This window comes from Eretmochelys imbricata, chromosome 4 (genome assembly GCF_965152235.1).
Source record: "Eretmochelys imbricata isolate rEreImb1 chromosome 4, rEreImb1.hap1, whole genome shotgun sequence".
NCBI classification, from domain to species: Eukaryota; Metazoa; Chordata; order Testudines; family Cheloniidae; genus Eretmochelys; species Eretmochelys imbricata.
In genome coordinates, this window is record NC_135575.1 from 120,039,111 (window position 1) to 120,063,347 (window position 24,237).

The 24,237-nt window shown below is 42.3% G+C and overlaps 1 protein-coding gene across 2 annotated transcripts in view; it reads left to right on the forward strand.

The window, feature by feature from the left end:
• The window catches only part of EVC (EvC ciliary complex subunit 1), a 79,380-nt gene that overhangs the window by 16,297 nt on the left and 38,846 nt on the right, over positions 1-24,237 (forward strand). Inside the window, exons 6-10 of one of the 2 annotated variants that reach the window (XM_077814644.1) lie at positions 2,672-2,770; positions 9,514-9,651; positions 12,697-12,855; positions 15,550-15,766; positions 21,271-21,419. In XM_077814644.1, the coding sequence (XP_077670770.1) occupies positions 2,672-2,770; positions 9,514-9,651; positions 12,697-12,855; positions 15,550-15,766; positions 21,271-21,419 (762 nt within the window). The remainder of the gene's footprint in view (positions 1-2,671; positions 2,771-9,513; positions 9,652-12,696; positions 12,856-15,549; positions 15,767-21,270; positions 21,420-24,237) is intronic. The other variant, XM_077814643.1, reaches the window with a different exon arrangement.

Sequence of the window (24,237 nt, forward strand, 5' to 3'; positions counted from 1 at the left end):
CCAGGAATTCAAGAGCAGGAACAATCATGGCAACCATAGAAGATCCCCACTGTTGCCTAAACACTTCTTGAAACACCCCCTGGATTTATATAGGGCAGGGAGCCAATCAAGAGCCATGGGGTTGCAGTCTGTCAAACCCTTGTGGTGGAATGTCCCACAGTCTGTGTCCACAGAGGGTTATGGGAAGTGGAGCGCACCATGGTTACATCTGCTGCTGGGTGGCAGCCTGGAGCTGCTAGCTGCCTGGTAGCTTCTGTAGGCCTGGGTTCTAGACCCAGAGGGCCTTATGGTACCACCCGACACAAAGGCACTGGGAAGTCTGCTCAGGAATTTGATATATGTGGGCAGGACCTTATGCTGGGTACTGCTTGGTAGAGTGGTGTGTATGTTGAGAGAAGCATCAGAAAAAAAGCCAAGGACTCAGGACAAGCACTGGGAATGTGGCCCTGAAAAAAAGCTGTGATAAAGCTTTTGGGCTAAATGGAAGAAAGGGGCTTGAAACTGTGAGAAAGGATACTATTTCTTGTTTGATCCCTGCTGTGTTCAGGGAAATGAGACATCCTACATGCTTTGTAAATAAACAAGATTACATTGAAGAAACACCTGACTCCATCACCAATTTCTGTTGTTAACTGGATCAATCCACAAAACCCCGAATTTTTAGCTAACTGCTCAGGTCAAAAGGGGTAACATTACAATTATAGCCTAACTAAAGCAATCTAAACACTGGATATAATCCTTTCACACCCCTCTCCCCCACCCAAACCTCCATTATGCTCACATTATGTCAGAAACAAGTAAATCTGATTAATGCAATTAGCATGTTTCAAGAGGTAGTATTTTCTAGACAGACTTTTAAACACTCTTGGGAAGGAGAGGAACCAGAGTAAGCCTGGGGAGTAGATTTGACCCATTCACGTGTCCTCTCTTGGTGGGCTCCTCCCCATCTTCTTAAAAAGGCATCTATGGGAGACCAAAAGAATTCTGGGATCAGTGTCTAAGATGATCTTCAATTTGTGTGAATTAAGAACAACGAATTTGATCTCAAGATCAATAACTAACTTGTAGACAACATTGTGCCATATCATAACAGAAACCTTGAAAGGCAGCTGATTAGACCATTTGATTGCTGACCAGAAGCTCCACGATTCCACAAAAGGCAGAGAAAAACTTTGAGTCATAAAACTGCACTCTGAGTAGCAGGAGTTGGTTTTTATTAGTAGGTTTTTGGTCCAAGGCACAGTGGATGGTTCAGTCTTGAAGATTCCATTTTTTGCCCTCCATGTTAGTGCTTCTGAAAGTCAGGTCTCAAAGAAGGAAACTTCAGTTTTGACTTCATTATCTTCATAGTTTGCTTTAATTCTGATATTTTTGACAGTATTTGAAATATTAGCATTTTGTCTTCCAGTTTTATTTTCAGAGGGTGCATTCTGCCTTTCATATCCATAGTGTCAGCAGGTGAGGTACAAGTCATCATCGCTTGTATCTTTTTCCATCCTACTGAGTCTTGTTTTACCAGCAAGTCTATTGATAATAAGTTTTCCAAATTCTACTCAACTGCAACGTTGACGTGTCAAGCGACTCCTTGAATTATTTTTTGTTAGCAAGGAATCCATCCCAAAGGATTTTAAAGCTTCCCCCATTTTGGATCCAGTATGCTAAGGTTTCCCTTTCTTCTTGTCCTTTGAAGCCACACTAATGGCAAAGAGTTTGGAATTCAGCCATCAAGTGTTAACTTAAAGCTATTCCACTTTTTGAATATGTATTGTGGAGATTTCTATGGCGTCTGCTTGGTGTAAATGAGAGAGAGAGAAAAAAAGAGAGTCATATATCCTGCCGCTAAGCTGAACACATTCAAACAACAACTTTATTTGTTCACTTTCAAGATTAACAGTTAAAAACCCCACAATAATCCATTTACTATCTTTTCTCTCTGGCTTTTAAGGAGATAAGTGGGAGGGACTTGGGTGAAGATTCTGCCAAAGATTTAAAATATAATTTGTTATATTTTTGCTATTGTCGATATTGTGATCAGGGAAGTTGATCAGAGTCTATTTAATTGAAGGTCTGTTTTCGAGAGATCTTCCCAGAGCCTGGGATTTTCCCAGATCTTGTAACTCTTTGGTTACAGATGGTATACAAATGAGTGGCTTGGTTACAAATGGTAAACAAATACAGTTGAGCAATCCCAAGATGGCAGCTTAAAGGTGAAAGCATTACACTACAGGCATTTGTGAGGACACGACAGCTTGGGCACACATAAAGTTTTAGAAAAGATCCACCCTACTTTGAACATGCCATTGTGTGATAGCTACCCAAAGCAGAGACATGAAGTCTGATGTTTGTGAGTCCCTTTGTTATCCTTCGATGAAAGGCCTTGCGTATGCTTTAAAATTTGTCAGTTGCCTTAGATATGTAAAATTACATCTGTCTTTGTAGGAGTGTAGGAAGTGTAAGAAATACTGGAAGATAATGAATGTTATCCCAGGCAAATTGGGAGAGTCCGAGCATGACTATTTTAAGTGTAAATTATCTTTTCTGCTATTAATATATTTTCACTTACAACTCATCCTCATTCATAGATGTAATCACCAGTAATGATTACCACAGTGACCTTACAAGTCTTATCAAATTGATTACGTTTTATATTTATTTCTCCTTTTTCACCTAGGTATTTATTCAGGTTCTCAGAACATACCTCTCTGATTTTTACCTTAAAAAGAGGATTACTGAAGATTTATACCAGCAAATCATTTTGATGCAGGAAACTGTAAGTGTCTCCATTGTTTAATATTTCAGCCAACAGAAAATAAAAGTTAATGCAAGCAGTTTGTGAAAGTTCAGCAATATGCCCCTCCTGTGTTGATCTCTTTTACATGGAATAATGTCATCTGTAGTGTATTTCAAACTTTCCTGTTTTTTGGGAGTGGGAAGAGGCAAAATTAAGTGAAAGACGTGATTGCTGAACCCCTGTGGTGGATTGTCCATAACAACTTGTGGCTGAATGTCTGTCTGTATCAAAAAATACCAATTACTACAGTGCTGTCTCCAGTCTGTTACGAGAAAAGCCTTTTTCATAGTTTAGTCCTATCAGGAAAACAGTGTTTTCTAGACTTTAACATGAATGATTTCTAGGGGTGTGTCTACACTATGAAATTAGGTCGAATTTATAGAAATCGGTTTTGTAGAAAGCATTTTTATACAGTCGATTGTGTGTGTCCCCACACAAATGCTCTGCGTGCATTTAGTCAGCATTTAGTTGGCGGAGTGCATCCACAGTACCAAGGCAATCGTCAACTTCCGGAGCGTTGCACTGTGGGTAGCTATCCCTCAGTTCCCGCAGTCTCTGCCACCCATTTGAATTCTGGGTAGAAATCCCAATGCCTGATGGGGCAAAAACATTGTCGTGGGTGGTTCTGGGTACATATTGTCAGGCACCTCCCTCCCACCCTCCCTCCATGAAAGCAAGGGCAGACAATCATTTCACGCCTTTTTTCCTGGGTTACCCATGCAGACACCATGCCATGGCAGGCATGGAGCCTGCTCAGCTCACCATCACCGTATGTCTCCTGGGTGCTGGCAGACGTGGTACTGCATTGCTACATAGCAGCAGCCCATTGTCTTTTGGCAGCAGACAATGCAGTATGACTGGTAGTCATCGTTGACGTAGTCCAGGGTGCTCTTTTAACCGACCTTGATGAGGTCAGGGGCACCTGAGCAAACATGGGAGTGACTCAGCCAGGTCATTACTCTTTTAAGTTTCCTCTCATGGCGATTCAGTCCTGCCGGCAGTCCTACTGCACCATCTTTTAATGAGCAGCCAGGAGACAACGATGGCCAGCAGTCATACTGCACCGTCTTCTGCCGAGCACCCAGGAGATGACGATGGCTAGCGGTCGTACTGCACAGTCCGCTGCCAGCAAGATGTATAAAGATAGATGAAGTGGATCAAAACAAGAAATAGACCAGAGTTGTTGTTGTATTCATTTTCTCCTCCCTCCCTCCCTCCGTGAAATCAACAGCCTGCTAAACCCAGGGTTTTGAGTTCCATCCTTGAGGGGGCCATTCTGTTTCTCCTTGATGCAAAGCCACCCCCTTTGTTGATTTTAATTGCCTATAAACCAACCCTGTAAGCTATGTTGCCAGTCGTCCCTCCCTCCATCAGAGGAACAGCAGACAATTGTTTCACACCTTTCTTCAGCGCAGACGCCATAGCACTGGGAACATGGAGTCCGCCCAAATCATCGCGGCAATTATGAGCACTATAAACACCGTGCACGTTATCCAGCAGGATATGCAGAACCATAACCTGCAAGAAAAGCGAAACCCAGGCGAGGAGGAGGCGACTGCAGCACGGTGACGAGAGTGAGGAGGACATGGACATAGACCTCTCTCAAAGTATGGGCCCCTGCAATGTGCACATCATGGTTTCAGTTGGGCAGGTTCATGGCATGGAACGCCAATTCTGGGCCCGGGAAACAAGCACAGAGTGGTGGGACCGCATAGTGTTGCAGGTCTGGGACGATTCCCAGTGGCTGCGAAACTTTCGCATGCGTAAGGGCACTTCCATGGAACTTTGTCACTTGCTTTTCCCTGCCCTGAAGCGCAAGAATACCAAGATGAGAGCGGCCCTCACAGTTGAGAATCAAGTGGCGATAGCCCTGTGGAAGCTTGCAACGCCAGACAGCTACCAGTCAGTCGAGAATCAATTTGGAGTGGGCAAATCTACTGTGGGGGCTGCTGTGTTGCAAGTAGCCAACGCTATCACTGAGCTGCTGCTATCAAGGGTAGTGACCCTGGGAAATGTGCAGGTCATAGTGGATGGCTTTGCTGCAATGGGATTCCCTAACTGTGGTGGGGCGATAGATGGAACCCATATCCCTGACTTGGCACCAGAGCACCAAGGCGGCGAGTACATAAACCTCAAGGGGTACTTTTCAATGGTGCTGCAAGCACTGGTGGCTCACAAGGGACGTTTCACCAACATCAACATGGGATGGCCGGGAAAGGTTCATGACGCTCGCATCTTCAGGAACTCTGGTCTGTTTCAACAGCTGCAGCAAGGGAGTTACTTTCCAGACCAGAAAATAACCGTTGCGGATGTTGAAATGCCTATAGTTATCCTTGCTACTGGCCTGGCGTGGTAAAGTGTCCTACCATGGAGGACGGAATAAGGCTGCCCTCCCCAGATACCTTTTGCAAAGGCTTTGGGAGTACATCCAGGAGAGCTTTATAGAGATGTCCCTGGAGGATTTCTGCTCCATCTCCAGACACTTTAACAGACTTTTCCAGTAGCTGTACTGGCCGCAAATGCCAGGGCAAATTAATCATTAAACACGCTTGCTTTTAAACCATGTATAATATTTACAAAGGTACACTCACCAGAGATCCCTTCTCCGCCTTAAGGGTCCGGGAGCCTGCCTTGGGTGGGTTCAGGGGGTACTGGGTCCAGGTCCAGGGTGATAAACAGATCCTGGCTGTTGGGGAAACCGGTTTCTCCGCTTCCTTGCTGTGAGCTATCTACAACCTCCTCCTCCTCCTCCTCCTCCTCATCATCATCATCTTCCTCACCCCCAAAACCCGCTTCCGTGTTACCTCCCACTCCTTGGACGGAGTCAAAGCACATGGTTGGGGTAGTGGTGGCTGCACCCCCTAGAATAGCATGCAGCTCATCACAGAAGCGGCATGTCTGGGGCTCTGAACTGGAGTGGCTGTTTGCCTCTCTGGTTTTTTGGTAGGCTTGCCTGAGCTCCTTAATTTTCATACAGCACTGCTGCAGGTCCCTGTTATAGCCTCTGTCCTTCATGCCATTGGAGACTTTTTTTTAAATATTTTGGCATTTCGCCTTTTCAAATGGAGTTCTGCCAGCACGGATTCATCTCCCCATACAGCGATCAGATCCCGTACCTCCCGTTCGGTCCATTCTGGAGCTCTTCAGCGATTCTGGGATTGCATGGTCACCTGTGATGATGAGCTCTGCATGGTGACCTGTGCAGGTGAGCTCACCACGCTGGCCAAACAGGAAATGAGATTCAAAAGTTCACGAGCCTTTTCCTATATCCTGGCCAGTGCATCTGAGTTGAGAGTGCTGTTCAGAGCGGTCACAGTGGAGCACTCTGGGATAGCTCCCGGAGGCCAATGCCGTTGAATTGCATCCACAGTATCCCAAATTCAACCCAGCATGGCCGATTTCAGCGCTAATCCCCTCATCGGGGGTAGATTAAAGAAATGATTTTAAGAGCCCTTTAAGTCGATAAAAGGACTTCGTCGTATGGATGGGTGCAGGGTTAAATTGAGATAACGCTGCTAAATTCAACCTCAACTCGTAGCCTCAACAGGCCTAGGTGGAAATTCATTATCTGGGCTCACCTATTATTGTCAACAACAACATACTAGGGGGTGCAGTACCTGAAGGAAATTCTAAGCTATTATCAAGAAAATGTACCTGTTTTTCTCTCTCTGCAATTATTCTCCTACCATATACTTTATCGAACTCCATTTCTGGGATTGAGGCTTTTCACACTCCACACTTACAATTAATGTACATTGCTGAAAGCTGCTCTTAGTCACAGTTTGGATCACATTATGTTTGTGAGAGAACAGAAGAGAAAAAATGGTTCAGCACTAAGAAAAAATTGCTGGAAGGTTACCAGCTCTGCATCCCTTTTTTTAAAAAAAAGAGGTAGTTAGTCTAGAATTAAAATTTCTCATGTTATGTCAGCACTAGTCAGTAGGGATTTAGACTGATCATGTAATCCCGCAGTCAATGGATTAACACTGGAGCTCTCTATAATTGTATCTGATAGCCTATATCTCCATGGTTTTCTGTATTAAGATCACTTCACTGCCTTTGATCCTCAAATTTAATATTAAAAGTTAATCATATTTAGAAAGAAAAGAGATTAAAGGAATAAATCCTTGTTTCAGAAGTAGATGCTGGATAGGGACAAACTTTAGAACATGAATATTACCGGGGTAGACCACTTCCATAATGTCTCCTAACCTTTAGGTAATGATGTTTGAAAGCACTGGTCTCTTCCTTTATCTAACAGAGCTACTGTAAGACATGTCAAGAGTTAAATATTGATTTTATCTGAGGCAGCCAGTGCAGTCTGGGGGAGCCTGCGGAGGAAGGATAGTCCAGTGGTTAGGACACTACCCTGGAACTTGGAAGATTATTGTTCAATTCCCTGCTCTGCCCCCGATTTCCTGTGTGACTTTGGGCAAGTCATTTAGGTTATGTCTACACTACAATTAAAAACCCACAGCTGGCACATGCCAGCTGACTTGGAGTTAAGGGGCTATTTAATTGCAGTGTAGATATTTGGGCTCAGGCAGGAGCTGCGGTTTTAGGACCCTGTGTGGTGAGAGGGTCCCAGAGCTCAGGCTAACCCCAAGCCTAGTCAGGGGGGACTGCTTGTACACAGCAGAACAATAGGGCTTGAACCCTGGGTCCCAGCTTGACTCAGGCTCAGACCCTCCACCTCTGTGGGGTCCTGTGATCCTGGGTTAGCCTGATTTCTTTGTAAATGAAAGGGGGTTAAACTTGAGCCTGAGTTTGACCAGGGGCTTACATTGCATGTAGACACACCCTTGCTTTCTCCATGTCTCAGATCCCCAGCTATAAAATGGGACTAATAATCTCAATGCACATAGAGTGCATGAGGATGGTAGTTGTAGGATTATCGTTTTCCCACTCACAGACCAGGTGTTCCCCCCCCCTCCACAAAATACTTAGAATTTGTCAAAATGGAAGCCAAGAAATTTTCCAGTTCTCAGTTGCCAAAATAAAAATAAAAAAATAAATAGTGATGTTATTCCATAAAAATCCAAAAGTTATAGACAGAAAAGTGAAATTTTCATGAGAAACTCTGATTTGCTGAAAAGCAGTTTTCTATTCAGAATGCTTCCAGTCTCAGACGACTTCAAAATGGACACTTGTGTAGCTCAGAAAACCACAAATCACAGCTGGCTCTATTCTTTTCCTAATGTAATAGACACGCAAGTTGTAATCTACACGGTTGCCCTTCACAGCGAGTTGACAAAATGGTGCTGAGGGGCTTTGGTTTAATAAAAGCTAGAGAACTTCCAGCTCTGGGACTGTCAGCCCAGCACATTTCAGAAGCACTAACTCACATGGAGACAGATTTTTTTCAGAAGAGCTCAGCTCCCGTGAGGCACCTAAAAAATAAGGGTCAGATTTTCAAAAGTTCCCGTTGTGGCGTTAATGACCAGACTTTTTCTAAGGAGATCAGTGTCTAACATGCTGAGCTTCTTTTGAAAAAGAATCTAGCCACTTATTTTGATGCCTAAATGGGAACTGAGCTCTTGACAATCTGGCCTGTAATGTTTACAAAAGTTACAAACATTGGGTTGTGGCATGACTGAATAGAGAAGACTGATCCTGATCCTCAAACACTGTATTTGCATAAAGGGAAAATTACTTTGGCAAGGAGCAATACCACTGGTATTAGTAGAAATATTACATTTAATATTATATTTAATCCTGCATTAGCAGGACAGTAGACAAGACACCTTGCTGTAATAAGCATTTTTTATTTCTTCATTCGCTGATTCTACATGAAAGCTTAATGGGGTTTTGATGACAGAACATTTTTAAGGGTCACTAAAATGTGTTTGCAGTTCTTTAAGACATAAGATATTAATGTAATTCTTTAGGAGCCAAAATCATATGGTAGAAAAAGGCTTGAGAAAGAAGGCATGTTTGGGAAAGTGTAGAAATATGCATCTCGGCGGCAACCCGTGGAAGAAGGATGAAGGACTGAGTTTTTTGTTTATTAAATCCGTTGGGAAGACATTATTTCACTTACTCCATTTAAAAGTATTTGCTTACAAACATTAAAAGTCAACATTTTCAAGTGGCATCTAAAAATGCACCTTACAGTTTTGGCAGGTATAAGTAAAAGTAAGCGTGTGTGCGCACGCACCCACTGCTAGCCACCTGCATTTGCACACATGGATCAGGTATTCATACACCTACCATCCCCAAGCACTGCATGTGCATTTTAGAGGCCAGTTAAAGATGGAGAGCCAAAATTGCAATCTTCTTGAAAATACTTGTGGGTGCACTAAAGTATTGTAAAAACTCTTAAAACTTTTTCAGGGTTAAAAATATGAAGACTTGGATCAATGCTTAATGGTATCCAAAGTCAGCGGAAATGAACACCAGGACTGATTCTGATCTCACACTGGTTTAAATTGAGTTAAGTGGAGTTACACCTGTGTAAAAAAAAGTGTAAATCAGGTCTGACTCATGCCTAATGTCTGAGGTTTTCTCTATTTACTGCAAGAATGGCAGTACCTAGAAATAAAACTTCCTGAACTTGTTTGTTGAATTTACTTTCATGAAGAATCATGGGCAAGACTCAGACACTCTAATAAATTAGCATTTTTTTAAACAGAAGCTGTATGTATATTATTATTTTCCAAGTAATACTTTTTTCCAATTCAAACAAGCTATTTTCCTGTGTAACAGGTTTTTTATTTTTCCAGGATTTGGAAGAGTTACAGAAACAACTTACCTCCAGACTACTGAGTACTGAGATGTCGGGCGCTCGTAATTCAGAGTACCAGACCTTGGAAGACTTAGAAAGGAAAGAGAGGGAATATTCTGAACATATCCTAGATAATGTACCTATATCATTTGTATTCATCTCTGTATTTCTAATTAACATAGTTCTGTTGATAGGGGAGTCAACATTTTTTTCTTTGTGGTCACTACTTCAGGATCAGTGTTTTACAAGTCCACTCATTCTGAAAGCATGCGTACATTCATCTAGCAAAGTGTTTCTAACTCTGGCCAGCAACTAGCATCTTTCTTTTCTGAACACTGGTTCTTGCACAATACACAGAGATGTCAAATGCTTATTGCTCTGTTGGACTAGTAAAATATTTCAAGCCTTTGTATAATATGAGCTGTCGGACCTTATCCCATAATTCTTATTATAATCTTACATTCTTTCCCCCACCTTAATTTAAATGGGATTTTAGGACCTGATATATCTTTTGAGCCACTAAGAGAATTAATTATATATCTTGAAAAGATGACTGGTACACTTTTATGTAAAAGATATTTCAGTTCAGGGTGACAGAACTGTATTTAATAATGTAATAGATTAATGCTGTATATCACAAAATCTCAGATTAGCTACGTCTTCAGCACTTGTATGAAATGCTAGCTGTAGTGGTTCTCAAGACAAAGGCTGCTAAAATCATGTTGTAACTGAAGTGGCATTAGAGTGGAATAAGCAGGCTAGTAGTCAGAATTAAGTGATTCCTCTAGTTTTCATTTTTAGTGCATTTACTGTTTTTCAAAAATTGCACTGTTTAAATAAACCATACAGGCATAGACTCTAAACTCTTTTATACCCATCTGAGTTCAGTGGGATTGTACTTGTGCAATGAAGGCAGAATGTGGCCTGTAATATTTTTCCTTATATCTGATGCTCACTTGTACCGTGTAAAGTATGCACACTTCATAGATAAACTTTTTCAGTTGATATACTTAAAGTATTACTAACGCCTCAGTAACTCTTCTGGCTACACTGCTTTGCACAGTGTAACACGTTTAAAGTGCTTTTAAATGCAAAAATATAATTTTACTGTTGACATTTGATCCTCATGAAATGATAATTTTTCAGTTCAATAGCACTAGTGTGTCAAAACTAATTTCTGAGCCAGGAAACCTGGAGGTGGAAAAAGATCTTATTTATCTAGTCTGCTGGAAAATAAGAGGAGAATCTCTCAGACTGTCTTTTTCTCTCCCTTTTTTTTCCAACATTTGAGTTAATGAGTATGAGAGACCAGTCATACTGGCTGGCTATGTATAAGCTTCCCCACCCTAATCTGTCAGTGCACTTTAGTCCTGACTTGAACAGCCCACATATCTTAGCCCTGGGCCTCTCTGACAGAGAAACCGACAGTAATTCTGACCTGTCTGGTAGTTTGTGAAATGTGCCAGCCAGAACTTCTATGATTTTCTATTTAATCTCTGTTCCTTTCACTTGATAACAGAAGTCCGGCTGACAGAGATAGAAGCATGTGACATTTCTTGTGAGACTGTGAAGGCAATTCTTTAAAGAACTGATTGTTTAATATTCTGTAGAGTTAATCATGTGTGAAACTGATATTATTAGTGTCATCTAGCCTTACTCAGCTCCATGGGACAAACCATTAGCTAATGTAAAATGTCATTTCATGGAGGTGTAATAATTTACATCAGATGAGGATCTGCCCCCATGTGTGGAGTTGCTCCTCACATCACAGTTACTATATTATGGAAAGATTCTCATTGACTTCAGCCACATCTGGATCAGGCACTTGAAGAGCACCTCTTTTCCCTCAGTACTATACAGTTTTTCCTTTCCTCACCATACACAGCAGATTGGCACCTCCAGAAAAAGCACCTAGAATGTCAAAGTACAATTCTTAGCTATTTTGGGGAACATTTAGTAGCACAAGTCCCGTTGAAAGTCAGGTGCCAGTCGCTATTCACAATCTCCCCCTTTATTATTATTATTACTATTACTAAGAAATATTTATGATGATAACACCTAGAGGCTCCAGTCAGGATTGGGGCACCCTTGTGTTGCAGCAATATAAAACCATTAGATGGCTGGACACTGCACAGACCTAAGCCCCTGTCCTGGAGAGCTTACAATATAAGGCCCTGATTCTACAGATGTACATGTGTTTAGCTTTGTACATGTAAGTAATCCCACTGAAGTCAATGGAATGAGTCACGTGTATAGAATTAAGCGTGTGCACAAGTATCTACAGGATTAGAGCCTAAAGCTGGTGATCTGTAGGTGGGGCATATAACTTTCTAAACCACATAATATGCTTATAATTTCTGAGAAGTTAATATAATGTTTACAAACTGAACAGCTGCAAAAACCTCAGCTGGTAAAAATCTTCTGAGTTTTAAACTAAAATCTTTCTAGACATGCACTCCCACGCTGCAACATGGTTAATAAAGTAACTTGTTAGAAAGTAATGACTGGCTATTAGCCTTTCTTCTGTCCCCAATTGTACTAATTAGCTGAGAGGTCCCCAAATTGTGGGGCACACCCCCAGAGCAGAGGAATGTTTTGGGGGTGCAGTGGGCCTGGGTCAGCTCCCATGAGGGACTGGGAGGGAGCGCCACCCAGACCCCTCCTGCCGCGGCTCTGCTCCTGGTCCTAGACCCGCCCCCAGCTGCAGCCCCAGCCTCGACCCCCTTATCCCTGTCCATGTCCCCCCTGCCTGAGAGCCGCATCCCTGCTCCTGGCCCTGGCTCCAGGGGTGGGGGCGTGCGTGACTCCGAAAAGTTTGGGGACCACTGAATTAGCCTGTTTTTAGTGTGTTGTGTGTGGGGAGTTCTTTTAAATAACAATCTTAAATAAAATTGTGTACACTAACCTCCATAAAGACTCAATTAGCCAACAGGTACCATACACTGGTATCTGACATTACCAAGGGTGCATCCCCATGTTTTAAAATATGAGATTTTTGTGAAAATGGTTGTGCCAAATGGTGACTTTGTAATGGGTTCATCTTGAATTACAATGATTTGCCTCCCAGAAAAGAACACCTTTCTGTGTTGCAGGGTAATTAATTTCTCAGGTTTTTAAATATTGTGGGGGGGGGTTAGGAAAAGGAGGAAATAATTGATGTGTTTTAATTCCTACTCTGCAGATGGAAGCTTTCTGGAACCAGGCAGACAAAGCCGAGCAGTTTCTCCTGAACCAATCAAATTGCTCAAGTGCCAAAAGAGGAAAGATAATGATGAATCTGACTGAGAGAATGATTGCAGTAGAAGGGTTATTAAGCCAGTCTCAGGATTTACAAACAATGGTAAAGTACAAGAGGAGGGAAAGCTGAAGAGAGACTGAAACAGTCAATCCTAACTTAGAGCATAATGAGAATGTGTAATGTTTATGTGAGTCAGAGTTTATGAATTAGGTAGACAACTTACCAGCGGTGGCCTGTTTACTTTAACCTGTTATAAGGAGGCTAGCTTTCTTGGTAGTTTGTAAAAACTCTTAAATGAATGACCTCTCATCACTTTGATTCTGATCCTGAAAACACGACTATACAGTCATGGTGGAATAAAAATGCTCTGCAAGATTTTAATGAGAACAATGAGCAAGCAGCAAGAGCTATACCTAATGATGGGGAAGGGAAACATTAACCTGCGCATTGAGACCTCTTTTTAAAATGTATGTATTCCACCATGCCCGGATGGCCATACTTCAGATTAAGAAGGGTTCCAAGTGCTCTTCTGACATCCTTTGGAATTGAAGACCCACAGCACCTCTGACTAACCTGGCCTTGAGAGAGGAAGCAGTAACATTTACAAGTGTATTCATTTTAATGCAACAAAAAACACATACTGTTATGCATAATTAACATGTAATTGGACCAGATCCTTCTCAGTTATACGGGATATTAATGTGGAGTAACTCCACTGAAGTCACTGGAATTATTCTGGATTTACAGAAGTATAAATGAGATCAGAATCTGGCCCACTGTGGCCTCTAGATGCATTTTTTCACCCATAAAATATGTAGTGGTTAGTAGCTAATGATTTATGATTGTGCAATGCAGGAGTCAAATAAAACGAATGACCCACATTGGCCAATAATCTTTATAGGTGGTCTCTCTGCACCGTGATCCACAGAAAGACTTTCCTCAGTTGTGCCTGGTTCAATATGAATGTTCAGTCTAAATGAATTATTTCTCATGTTTGGGTCCAACATTTAATAAGTTGTTCTGCCTGACATTGCCTTCATGGACCTTCTAGCTCTTTGGAGAAGGACCATCTTCTCCTTTAGTTGCTAAGGGTCACCCTGTTACGCTGTCTGGAGTTGCTCACGACCGCGAGTGCCTATCTCAGGGCAGACTGTCAAAAACAGGGCAGACATCCCAAACTGGTGGTGTTTTCTATAATTAGACTTCACCAACTCTGTAATGGATGTGAACTCCTGGATCACCGTAACAGTCTTAACATAGAGTCACAGAGAGTCCCCATAGACTTTCCAGTCTATCTTACCACCCAGGCAAGCTGGACTTAGTGATACAGTCAGTGGTCACTTACACCAAAAATCACACACTAGTCAGGTTGCTTCGAGTCCCAGGAGAGCAGGCACTTACCCCAGATCAATTTGTATCTTAGATCTTACACCAAAGACAATGCCTGTAGCCAGTCCTGTAATAAAGGCTTATTAACTAGGTAAAAAGAAACGGTTAAAGCAAGCAGACATATACTCAAAGGAACCATCCATGATTCCTAAAGATGGCAGAGATGTGGTAATCTGTCAATTCAAAATATCCCCAGAGCAGACCCAGGGATAACCCTTGGGGATCTCTGCCTTTGTTTAATGTCTCTGGCTCTGTGACAGTTCAAACAAGCAAAGAGATGACAAATTTTCTTGTGACCCTGTTTTATCTTTTACATTTGGCCTTTCTATCCATGATATGAGCTCTCTTGCACATAGCATTTCCAAGGTGTGATAGGGCCATTCACAATCTTTTGCACTGTGATGTTTCTCAATGGCTGTTTAATCTTGATAGGCCTCCTTAATGGGGATGGACAACTCCCATACCTGGGTTCACAAGTTCATTGTAAACACTTTTAAAGTTATGAAGCATAACTTACATATTTCCTTATAGCATGGAATACAGCCATTACTAATGAGGTTAGTGCATGCAGCAACTTACGAGCATTTCACAGAGTCTAAACACTAACTACATTCTTTTAAGACTAATACCTATTTTGAACAAAACTAACATATAGGTGAGCTGGTTTGGTTTCCAGCTATGAGTTTGTAAGTTCTTAGCTAAAGCCTACAGCCTTGGGTAGAGCTGACACTTGGTTTACCAGCATCATGCACCCCTCCCCATCTCAAGCCATTATGTAAGCACCACTAACCTGAGGAGCAAGATTTCTTAGATGGGCTATGAACCTGGGTTTCCTGTACCATAGTGTAATGGAAGCTGTCAGTCTGTAATGGCTTTTATTTTTCAATCATTTACTGAGCTACACTGTTTTATATACCTTAAGCAGTCTCAGTGTATTAGGACTCACTCCACAGTGGTATTGTAATCCTATAGCCGTGCTCATTCTTAAATGAAAACTGACCAGTTGGGCAGTATTTTAGGAGGAAAAAATCCTTAGATCTTATCCTTTTGCTCCATCTAGTGAATCTTTTCCCCCTCAGCATCAGCTTGTGTTCAACATTGAAATGTGCGGTGCTAACTTATTATTCATGTTGCTTCATTCATTTTAGATTTATTTTCATTCCTTAAGGAGCCAGGAAGCACTGGATGAAAAATTTAGACAGCTTTGCTTAACCCCTTCCATGGTGCAAGTGAGCACACACAATCAAATGAATGGGTCGCTGGAGGGCACAGTTTGTCTAGTGTCACCGGTTTTGTCTCTTGCATCATTCAGTATTGAATGGGTTAATGAAGGGCTCAGCACGTTACAGAGATTCATCACTCTGCCTGCACTTAATTTTTTACATAGTATTTTTGTTTTGTTTTCAGGACATTCAGGAAAGAATGTTTAATTGGGAGCGAATGGTGAAAATGGTTGATTTTTTGAAGACAAAGATACAAGAAGAAAGTAAATGTAGACTAGATGCTGTAGCTGGCATATTGGACCAGTTAACTATAAAGAGCAACCTCTCTCTTTCGCAGAAAGAAGAGCTTTTAACAGGCCTGCACAAGGCCTTCTGGGAGCAAGTAGCACATTACAGTAACGGTAAGTACTTTTTAAACAGACATTTCCAACCTTCATCTTTAAAATTCATTGACTTATGAGCTTCATTTTGTTCTTGACTTATTACTCTTCATGGCAAAGAGAGACTACAATACATGAAATCTCACTCTTTCGAAGCATACTAATGGATGAACTAGGAATGCTGGCCCAGATGCTCAAAGGAATGGAAGTAAGGAGCCTAAATACCTTTGAGGATCTGGACTGCTGTTCCTAGGGAGGGTATATGCTCTGGAACAGGGAGTAAAGCCATCTAGGTCTTGTTCCTGGTTTTGCCACTGACTTCCTGTGTGGTCTGTGTAATCTCTCTGTGCCTCACTGTGCCCATGTGTAAAATGAATATAAGTTACATCAGCCTCATAGGGTGTCAGGGTTCCCTCCCCACTCTGAACTCTAGGGTACAGATGTGGGGACCCGCATGAAAGACCCCCTAAGCTTATTTTTACCAGCTTAGGTTAAAAACTTCCCCAAGGTACAAACTTTGCCTTATCCTTGAACAGTATGCTGCCACCACCAAGTGATTTGGACAAAGAACAGGAAAAGGACCACTTGGAGTCCTGTTCCCCCAAAATATTCCCCCAAGCCTACACCCCCTTTCTTGGGGAAGGCTTGATAATATGCTCACCAATTAGTACCGGTGAACACAGACCCAAACCCTTGGATCTTAAGAACAATGAAAAAGCAATCAGGTTCTTAAAAGAAGAATTTTATTTAAAGAAAAGGTAAAAGAATCACTTCTGTAAAATCAGGATGGTAAATACTTTACAGGGTAATCAGATTGAAAACATAGAGAATCCATCTAAGCAAAATCTTAAGTTACAAAAAGGCACAAAAACAGGAATACACATTCCCTTCAGCTCAGCGAAGTTACAAACCAAAACAAAGAAAGCCTAACACATTTTCTAGCTAGATTACGTACTATACAGGAGTTAAAGGGCTTACATCCTTGATCTGTTCCCGGCAAAGGTATCACATAGACAGACAGAAGCCTTTTTCCTCCCCTCCAGATTTGAAAGTATCTTGTCCCCTCATTGGTCATTTTAGGTCAGGTGCCAGTGAGGTTACCTTAGCTTCTTAACCCTTTACAGGTGAAAGGATTTTGCCTCTGGCCAGGAGGGATTTTATAGCACTGTATACAGAAAGATGGTTACCCTTCCCTTTATATTTATGACATAGCGGTATTGGGAGGGTTTTCTAATTAATGTTTGGTAAGGGCTTGGAAATCATTGGATAAAAGGTGTTCATACCATCATAGAGTTTAAGGCCAGTGGCGGTTGCATAAGTGCAAACCATTGTGTTATGTTCGCCTACCAGCAGATGGAACTGGAAAGTTTAAAACAAAAAACACAGTTGTGGCATCAGCCCTTTATAAAAGACTATTCGGGGCTGATAATCGCAATTCAGTTCATCTCTCCATCTTGCTGAGGTTAAAATGAGTGTTCAGACTTAGATTTTGAGGGATAAACCCGCCCCACCCAAAGAACTAAACTAACTTTGAAGGGGGGGGGCATTTTAGCTCTCTCCCCTCCCTTCCTCCACCGTGAAATTTTGTTTAAACAGACAGGTATTTTGTAGCTAGAAAATCTGGAGCAGAATGGCTCACTAACCTGAAGTCCTTCATGCATTGCAGAAGCTGGGATCTCCCAACAAACTAATAACTCCTGGTATTCCAGGTTCCCCATTATGCTTTTCAAGGGCAGGATGAAAGAGCCTTGTTTTCATATATTCAGTGCCATACACATGCAGGACAATAGGAAGTGTAGGCCAATATTTTCAAAACTGAATAATAATTTTTGGAGCCTCAATTTTGGAGTGTGTAAATTGATATTGCTTAAGGAAGCCTGGCTTTAAGAAAGTGCTGAGTAGCCACCCTCTGAAATACAGGACTCTAAGTTGTCTTAAGTTGGACACCCAATACTTCAGGCAGCTACAATTACTAGTAATTTGGAAACGGTGTCCTTAGACTCTGTTCATGCAGTCATGGTTCCCACCAGCTCCCATGTATCAAGGACCTGCATCTATTTGCAAGATGAAAACATCTGATCCTGCAGCTCACAGTTCCTTTGGCCCTGCTCTGCATTTTCACATCCCTTGGTGGGTTTTCACTATCTACAAGATTGAACCAAATCTTGTCCCCCTACTGCTAAGCCCGTATGAATAGATGCAACACATGATAGTTCCCTACTCAATATGGATGAATGCTGACTCTTGGCCACAGAGCTATAGATGTCTTCCCAGCCAACTCAAGAAAGAGTGAGGGGGGGTCATAGAGAAGAGCACTGTAGTTTACTTTGCAGGCTCTTTATTGTTTCCCATGCCTCCATGCCCCATGGCTGGGGTATAGGAGGGGGTAGGGGACTTGTCCTGTTCTCATTAACAACTGTTCTACTTTGACTTAAATCAAAATACTTTGACAGACATCTAACCATCATTATCGCTCTGCTCATCACATGTGAGGAATTTATTACAGTTGTGTATTTGATTTTTTTTTAAACTGACTTTGAAGCCTACCAAGTTTTAACCATATCTTGGAGTGATACAAGTTGAATTTAGGAATCAGAGTTCCACTTTCATTAATGGGAGTTGTGAACCTGTGCATTGCTCTGAATATTTACCACTTTAAATAAAGAAAATAACAGAACGCCGCTAGCCATCACCTTCAGCCCCCAACTAAAACCCCTCCAACGCATTATCAAAGATCTAAAAACTATCCTGAAGGATGACCCATCACTCTCACAAATCTTGGGAGACAGGCCAGTCCTTGCCTACAGACAGCCCCCCAACCTAAAGCAAATACTCACCAGCAACCACATACCACACAACAGAACCACTAACCCAGGAACCTATCCTTGCAACAAAGCCTGTTGCCAACTGTGCCCACATATCTATTCAGGGGACACCATCACAGGGCCTAATAACATCAGCCACAGTATCAGAGGCTCGTTCACCTGCACATCTACCAATGTGATATATGCCATCATGTGCCAGCAATGCCCCTTTGCCATGTACATTGGTCAACTGGACAGTCTCTACGTAAAAGAATAAATGGACACAAATCAGATGTCAAGAATTATAACATTCATAAACTAGTCGGAGAACACTTCAGTCTCTCTGGTCACGTGATTACAGACATGAAAGTTGCGATATTACAACAGAAAAACTTCAGAAACAGACTCCAACGAGAGACTGCTGAATTGGAATTAATTTGCAAATTGGATACAATTAACTTAGGCTTGAATAGAGACTGGGAGTGGTTAAGTCATTATAAAAAGTAACCTATTTCCCCTTGTTTATTCCTCCCCCCCACCGTTCCTCAGACATTCTTGTTAAACCCTGGATTTGTGCTGGAAATGGCCCACCTTGATTATCATACACATTGTAAGGAGAGTGATCACTTTAGATAAGCTGTTACCAGCAGGAGAGTGGGGTGGGGGGAGAGAAAACCTTTTGTAGTAATAAACACCCATTTTTTCATGGTCTGTGTGTATAAAAACATCCTCACATTTTTTCATGGTCTGTATGTATATAAATCTCCTCACTGTATTTTCCACTTTATGCATCCGATGAAGTGAGCTGTAGCTCACGAAAGCTTATGCTCAAATAAATTGGTTAGTCTCTAAGGTGCCACAAGTACTCCTTTTCTTTTTTCAAATACAGACTAACACGGCTGTTACTCTGAAACCTGTCACTTTAAATAAAGAGTATCTAGTCAGTTAGGAGCAAAGGTTTAACATATCACTACATTATTCTGTATTGATTTAATTCCGTGGTTTGCCACAAGAGTATTTATGTCTCTCGTCCCCTTCATAACATCTTGATTCAGGATCCATCAAAGTCATGGGGAATCTTTCCATTCAACTCAGTGGGCATTGGGTCAAGCACCAAGTGGGGTAAGGTTGGAAGCTGGTTTTATATATTTATATTTGAAAGTAAATCCTTGCTGTCTTTGTTAAATGATTTTGATTCTAAAGTGATCAGTCTGGAGTAAAATCCTTTGTCTGCTAGCAAAGCAAATCTGGCTTTCTTAGGATAATTGATTCTTTACCTGCCCTATTGGCATGCTGTCCTTGTCAAAGCTCTAGGAGCTGAACAGCCTGAATGTAAATACTCTCACTGGAGAGTTGCTCGTATTCTCAGCTAGTTTCGAAGTGTGAGTTTTGCCATATCTAAAGGCCATCAATCCCCATTCGGCAGGTTTTGTCCTCTCTAAAAAATTGGTAAGTAGTCATATGAACAACAGTTTAAGCAAAGAGTTTAATGGATGCGCCCTGCTAGTTCTTTAAAAGGAGGACATATATGCCTACCTCGGGGCTGTTGTGTTTTTCTAAAAGTAAGCCCTTAAAGTTTGAGTTCATTCCTTTTGTTTTTCTCACAGTCGTATTTGCATTGCTGCAAGACAGAGATGCAGCTGATAAGGCCTTAGTTTTATGCGAAGTAGGTCCTTTTGTCCGCAAGAGTAAAATCTGTACACACATATTAAGCAACCTCCTGTATTAAAAGATTATCTCAAACTTCTTGCATACAAGCCCTCCCATCGACATAGAACTACGTCACTCGGGAGGGGGGATTTTCCACACCCCTGAGCGACATAGTTTTGCCAACATAAGTTTGTAGTGTAGACTAGGACTGTATTTCAAAATGTTTTTTTAAACCTCCAAGGTTAGTGTAGACCTTTTTAGGGGGTGGCGGTGGGGAATGGGCACTGCACTATCTGGATTTTTAATTAAGGACTTTAAGTGCATTTTCAAATGATTTGTCAGGGAATTTATGTTCGGCGGCAGGCTGATGTTTATAATAAATTAGCACTGGGCATGAGTAATGTGCAGAGTTTATATAATGCACTGCTTTATCTCCCCACAACAAGGAACTTCCCAAAGCTAAAACACCTTGATATGGTGGCAGAATAGCTGCCACAATGTAACATTCATTTTCTGAATTCATCTTTAGCTGCATGGTTTATTTGGGGGACTAGTGAATTATTTAGGTATCTATAGGAAAAAAAGGTTAGTATTTTTTTGAGGGAGTTAGGTGAATACCAGATGAAAAGACAGAGGTGAGGGAGGATTGGATAGCAGATGTCTGGATCTGCCAGGCAAACTCATCTGGAGCTGTGGAGTGTCTGAAAGTTAGGCCTCAAATGTCTCAAGCTGGCACCCACCCCCACCAAAAAAATAAAACAAAAAAATCAGTGGATACTGAAAGCTTTGGCCTAAGTGACTTGTCCAAGATCATGCAGCAAGTCAGAGGCACAGCCAGGAATAGAACCCTGAAGTCCTAGCACCCAGTCTAGTGCCCTATACACTGGACAGTGCTGCCACCCCTACAATAGCATATATTTATTTAAGAAATAAAAGTCAAACTGCTTGAACACAGGCTTTTTTTTTTTTTTACCACTATATCCATTTTTAAACCAGAAATGAAAGTTCACACACTTATTTTCCCCAAATTATAGATTTGTAACACCTAATCATTTACATTTTATATTCCAGAATGTGTCCAACAAGGTAAAGACCTAATCGTGAAACTCCTGGCATGTCGTGCAAGGAAGATAAGAGAGCTCAAACAAGCTCAGAAGGATGAACAAGGGGATCTCCTCAGTAAAATTCAGAAAATAGGGGAACTCGATGAGTTTCTGAAGGTGACTGTGTAAAGATTTATATTCACTATTTGGTTTGTTTTAGGGCCATTGTAATGTTCTCTGAGGTTCTCCCAGTCCACCAGAACTGCCAGCTTGTGTCCTCATGACATGTCTTCAGTAGCCTAGGGCAGAGTTGGGGATAGGGGACAGGACTGCATAGGCCTGCCCCAAAATACTAGGGTTGGCTTTGTTTGTTAAAATTTTAAAGCCCTCTCTGAGATTGGGACTTAGCCACCTCTCGCTTGCTTGGGCAGCTGCCATGCTCCTAGCTCTTCTGTAAACTTCCGGGGTACATCACTTAATCTCTGTCCCTCAGATCCGCCTCATGTAACATGGGGATAATAATACTCATGATGTGTTGTCTTTTGAGTTCTTCAGGGCAGGGAATCTCTCTTATTTTGGGTATGTACAGTGCCTGGCCTGGCAGAGCATGTCTGGGGCCTCTAAGTGCTAATGTAATACTAATAATAAGGAATAACAGTGCTGTGGTGGTACCCTCCATTGCTGTAGCAACTGCTGCAATGGGAACTCTCATACTGTGTCTGCAACCAGTGCCAAAAGGAAGTCCATACAAAAGGCACCCTGAAGTTTCCACACTGTCAGCAGCACGCAAAGAGAAGGAGAGGATGCAGGGCCAAGGGTTGGTCTACACTACAGAGTTAGGTTGACGTAAGGCAGCTTACATTGATCTAATTATGTCAGTGTCCACACTACAGCCTTGCTCCTACCGATGTAAGTGCCCTACTACACTGACATAATAAACCCTATTCCTCTTGTGGAGGTGGAGTTATGGCGGCATAGTGAAGGCGAAGCAGTGTCTGGGTAGACACTGCAAGTTACTTACATGCTGGAGCCGTGAAATTGACAAGGAAGTTGGGCTGTCACCCCAGGATGGGTGGAGACAGCTAGAGGGTGGCTGTCTCCCAGCTCCCTGTGCCCAGCCAGGGTGGTGCTGAGGCTCCCCATAGGGAACAGGGAGCGTCTGTGTGGCTGCCAGGCTGCTGGCAGGAAGCGGAGAGCCGGAAGCCTCTGTGCAGCCAGTGGGGAGCTGGGAGCTTCCGATCAACTGCTGGGCTCCCTGCCTTAGTGCAGCTGCTGGGGTCCCGGTGAGGAGTGGGGAGCTAATATCTGGGGGTGGGGGTGGGCGGGAGACAGTGGGGCAGTCGGGCTTCTGGCAGGGAGCTGCACACAGAGCTGAGAGCCTGGGTTCTCAGCCCCCCACACTGGCCCTCTTAAGTTGGCAGAAATGCTCCTGGTGAGGACACACACCACCAACTGAAGGACGGTGGAGTGGACATGAACCACTGCAGTAATTACTGTGATGGCTGTAAGTCAACCTAACAGAGGTCAACTTACATTTGTAGTGTAGACATTCCCTAGGCTACTTCCATATTGAGTGGAAATCCTGTAGCTTGCTGGTGCTTGCCTGCCCAGCTCCAGCATGGAGCTAAAGAGCTGGCACTGGGAGAGGGACCAGAGCCTGCCTCCCCCATCTTTCCCACCACCACCACAATAGGAAAACACACTCCTCCTCTTGGCCCCCCCTCAGACCATCTAGGACAGGCCAACACCAGTCAGGGAAGAGCTGCCATTTTCAAGAATCTATTCCCTAAGTGACCATTCCCTACAGTCACCCATCCCGATAACCAATCTGCTGCTACCACTGACAGCAGAGGCTCTAGGATGACTTGCCTACCCCACCAGTGCTGCTGTGAGGAACAGCTGCCAGGTAGGGGGACACATCCAAAGGAGACCTTCTTCAGGTGCTGGGGACAGGGAACTTTGGTTGGTCAAGAGGAGTGAAGGAAATGGCTCTGGTGGGTGTGTTGGGTGAAAGGATTTGTGGAATTTGGGAGAGGAACAGGATGGGATTCAGTGAAGATGGGATGCCTTTCTGGAAGATATGCTTTAGTCACACACATGATTTTGGTCTCAGAAGGGTAACTAAGTGAAATTCTGTGGCCTATATTATCCATGAAATCAAAGTAGATGTTCTAATGGTGCCTTCTGGCCTTAAAAATCTATGCTGGAAGATTGTGAAGTAGAGGAGAATATTTAATGTCACCTGAGGGGATAATTGAAGGGGTCCCCTGTTAATAATTTTGGTAACACAGCACTTGGCAGGGCACGTTGCTTTGAATTAAGATTAGTGGTTGTTCATGGATACTTTGATTTAAGACATGGTGTTTTGATCAACAATTATATAATCTTACAGCAAAACTGGCAAAGTTAACAGTGATGTTATCAGAATGATGAAACCCTAAATGCTGAAAGCGACAGGACTTCTGTAATTGCTGAGAACTACAGACTTTACATTATTTTAAAATTCATCCTCAACTATCAGGGAAAGAAATGATTTAAGGGCAGCATGTCTACTTACTAAGATACCACCCCACAATATTAGATTGTTTTTTAAAATTAATAGAACAGTTTAAAATGTAAAAACTCAGCTAGATTGTTCGAGAAAACTTTTTTCCCATTACAACAAACTGACAGATTTTGCTGACCTCAGTGCTACAACTTCTTATTGCAGTCCGAGCTTTGTAATTACATTGTGTAAGTTAGATAATGCAATTATTATATTTTGTCTGCAGTGCTTCCTTGATGAAGTTTGGTTAAAGAACACTCTCCATAATGTACGGGGGGGGGGGGGGGGAAACAGTTTAGGAGCAGGCTTCCAGCCATTTAAAACACGTGTATCTGTAGTGGAATTTTATATCTCTTAGGCTCTTTGTCTTGATCAAATATAAACAGTTAATTTTATTATGCAGTTTTCTATTCACTGGACACTTTAATGTTTGTTTGTACTCCTGTTTAA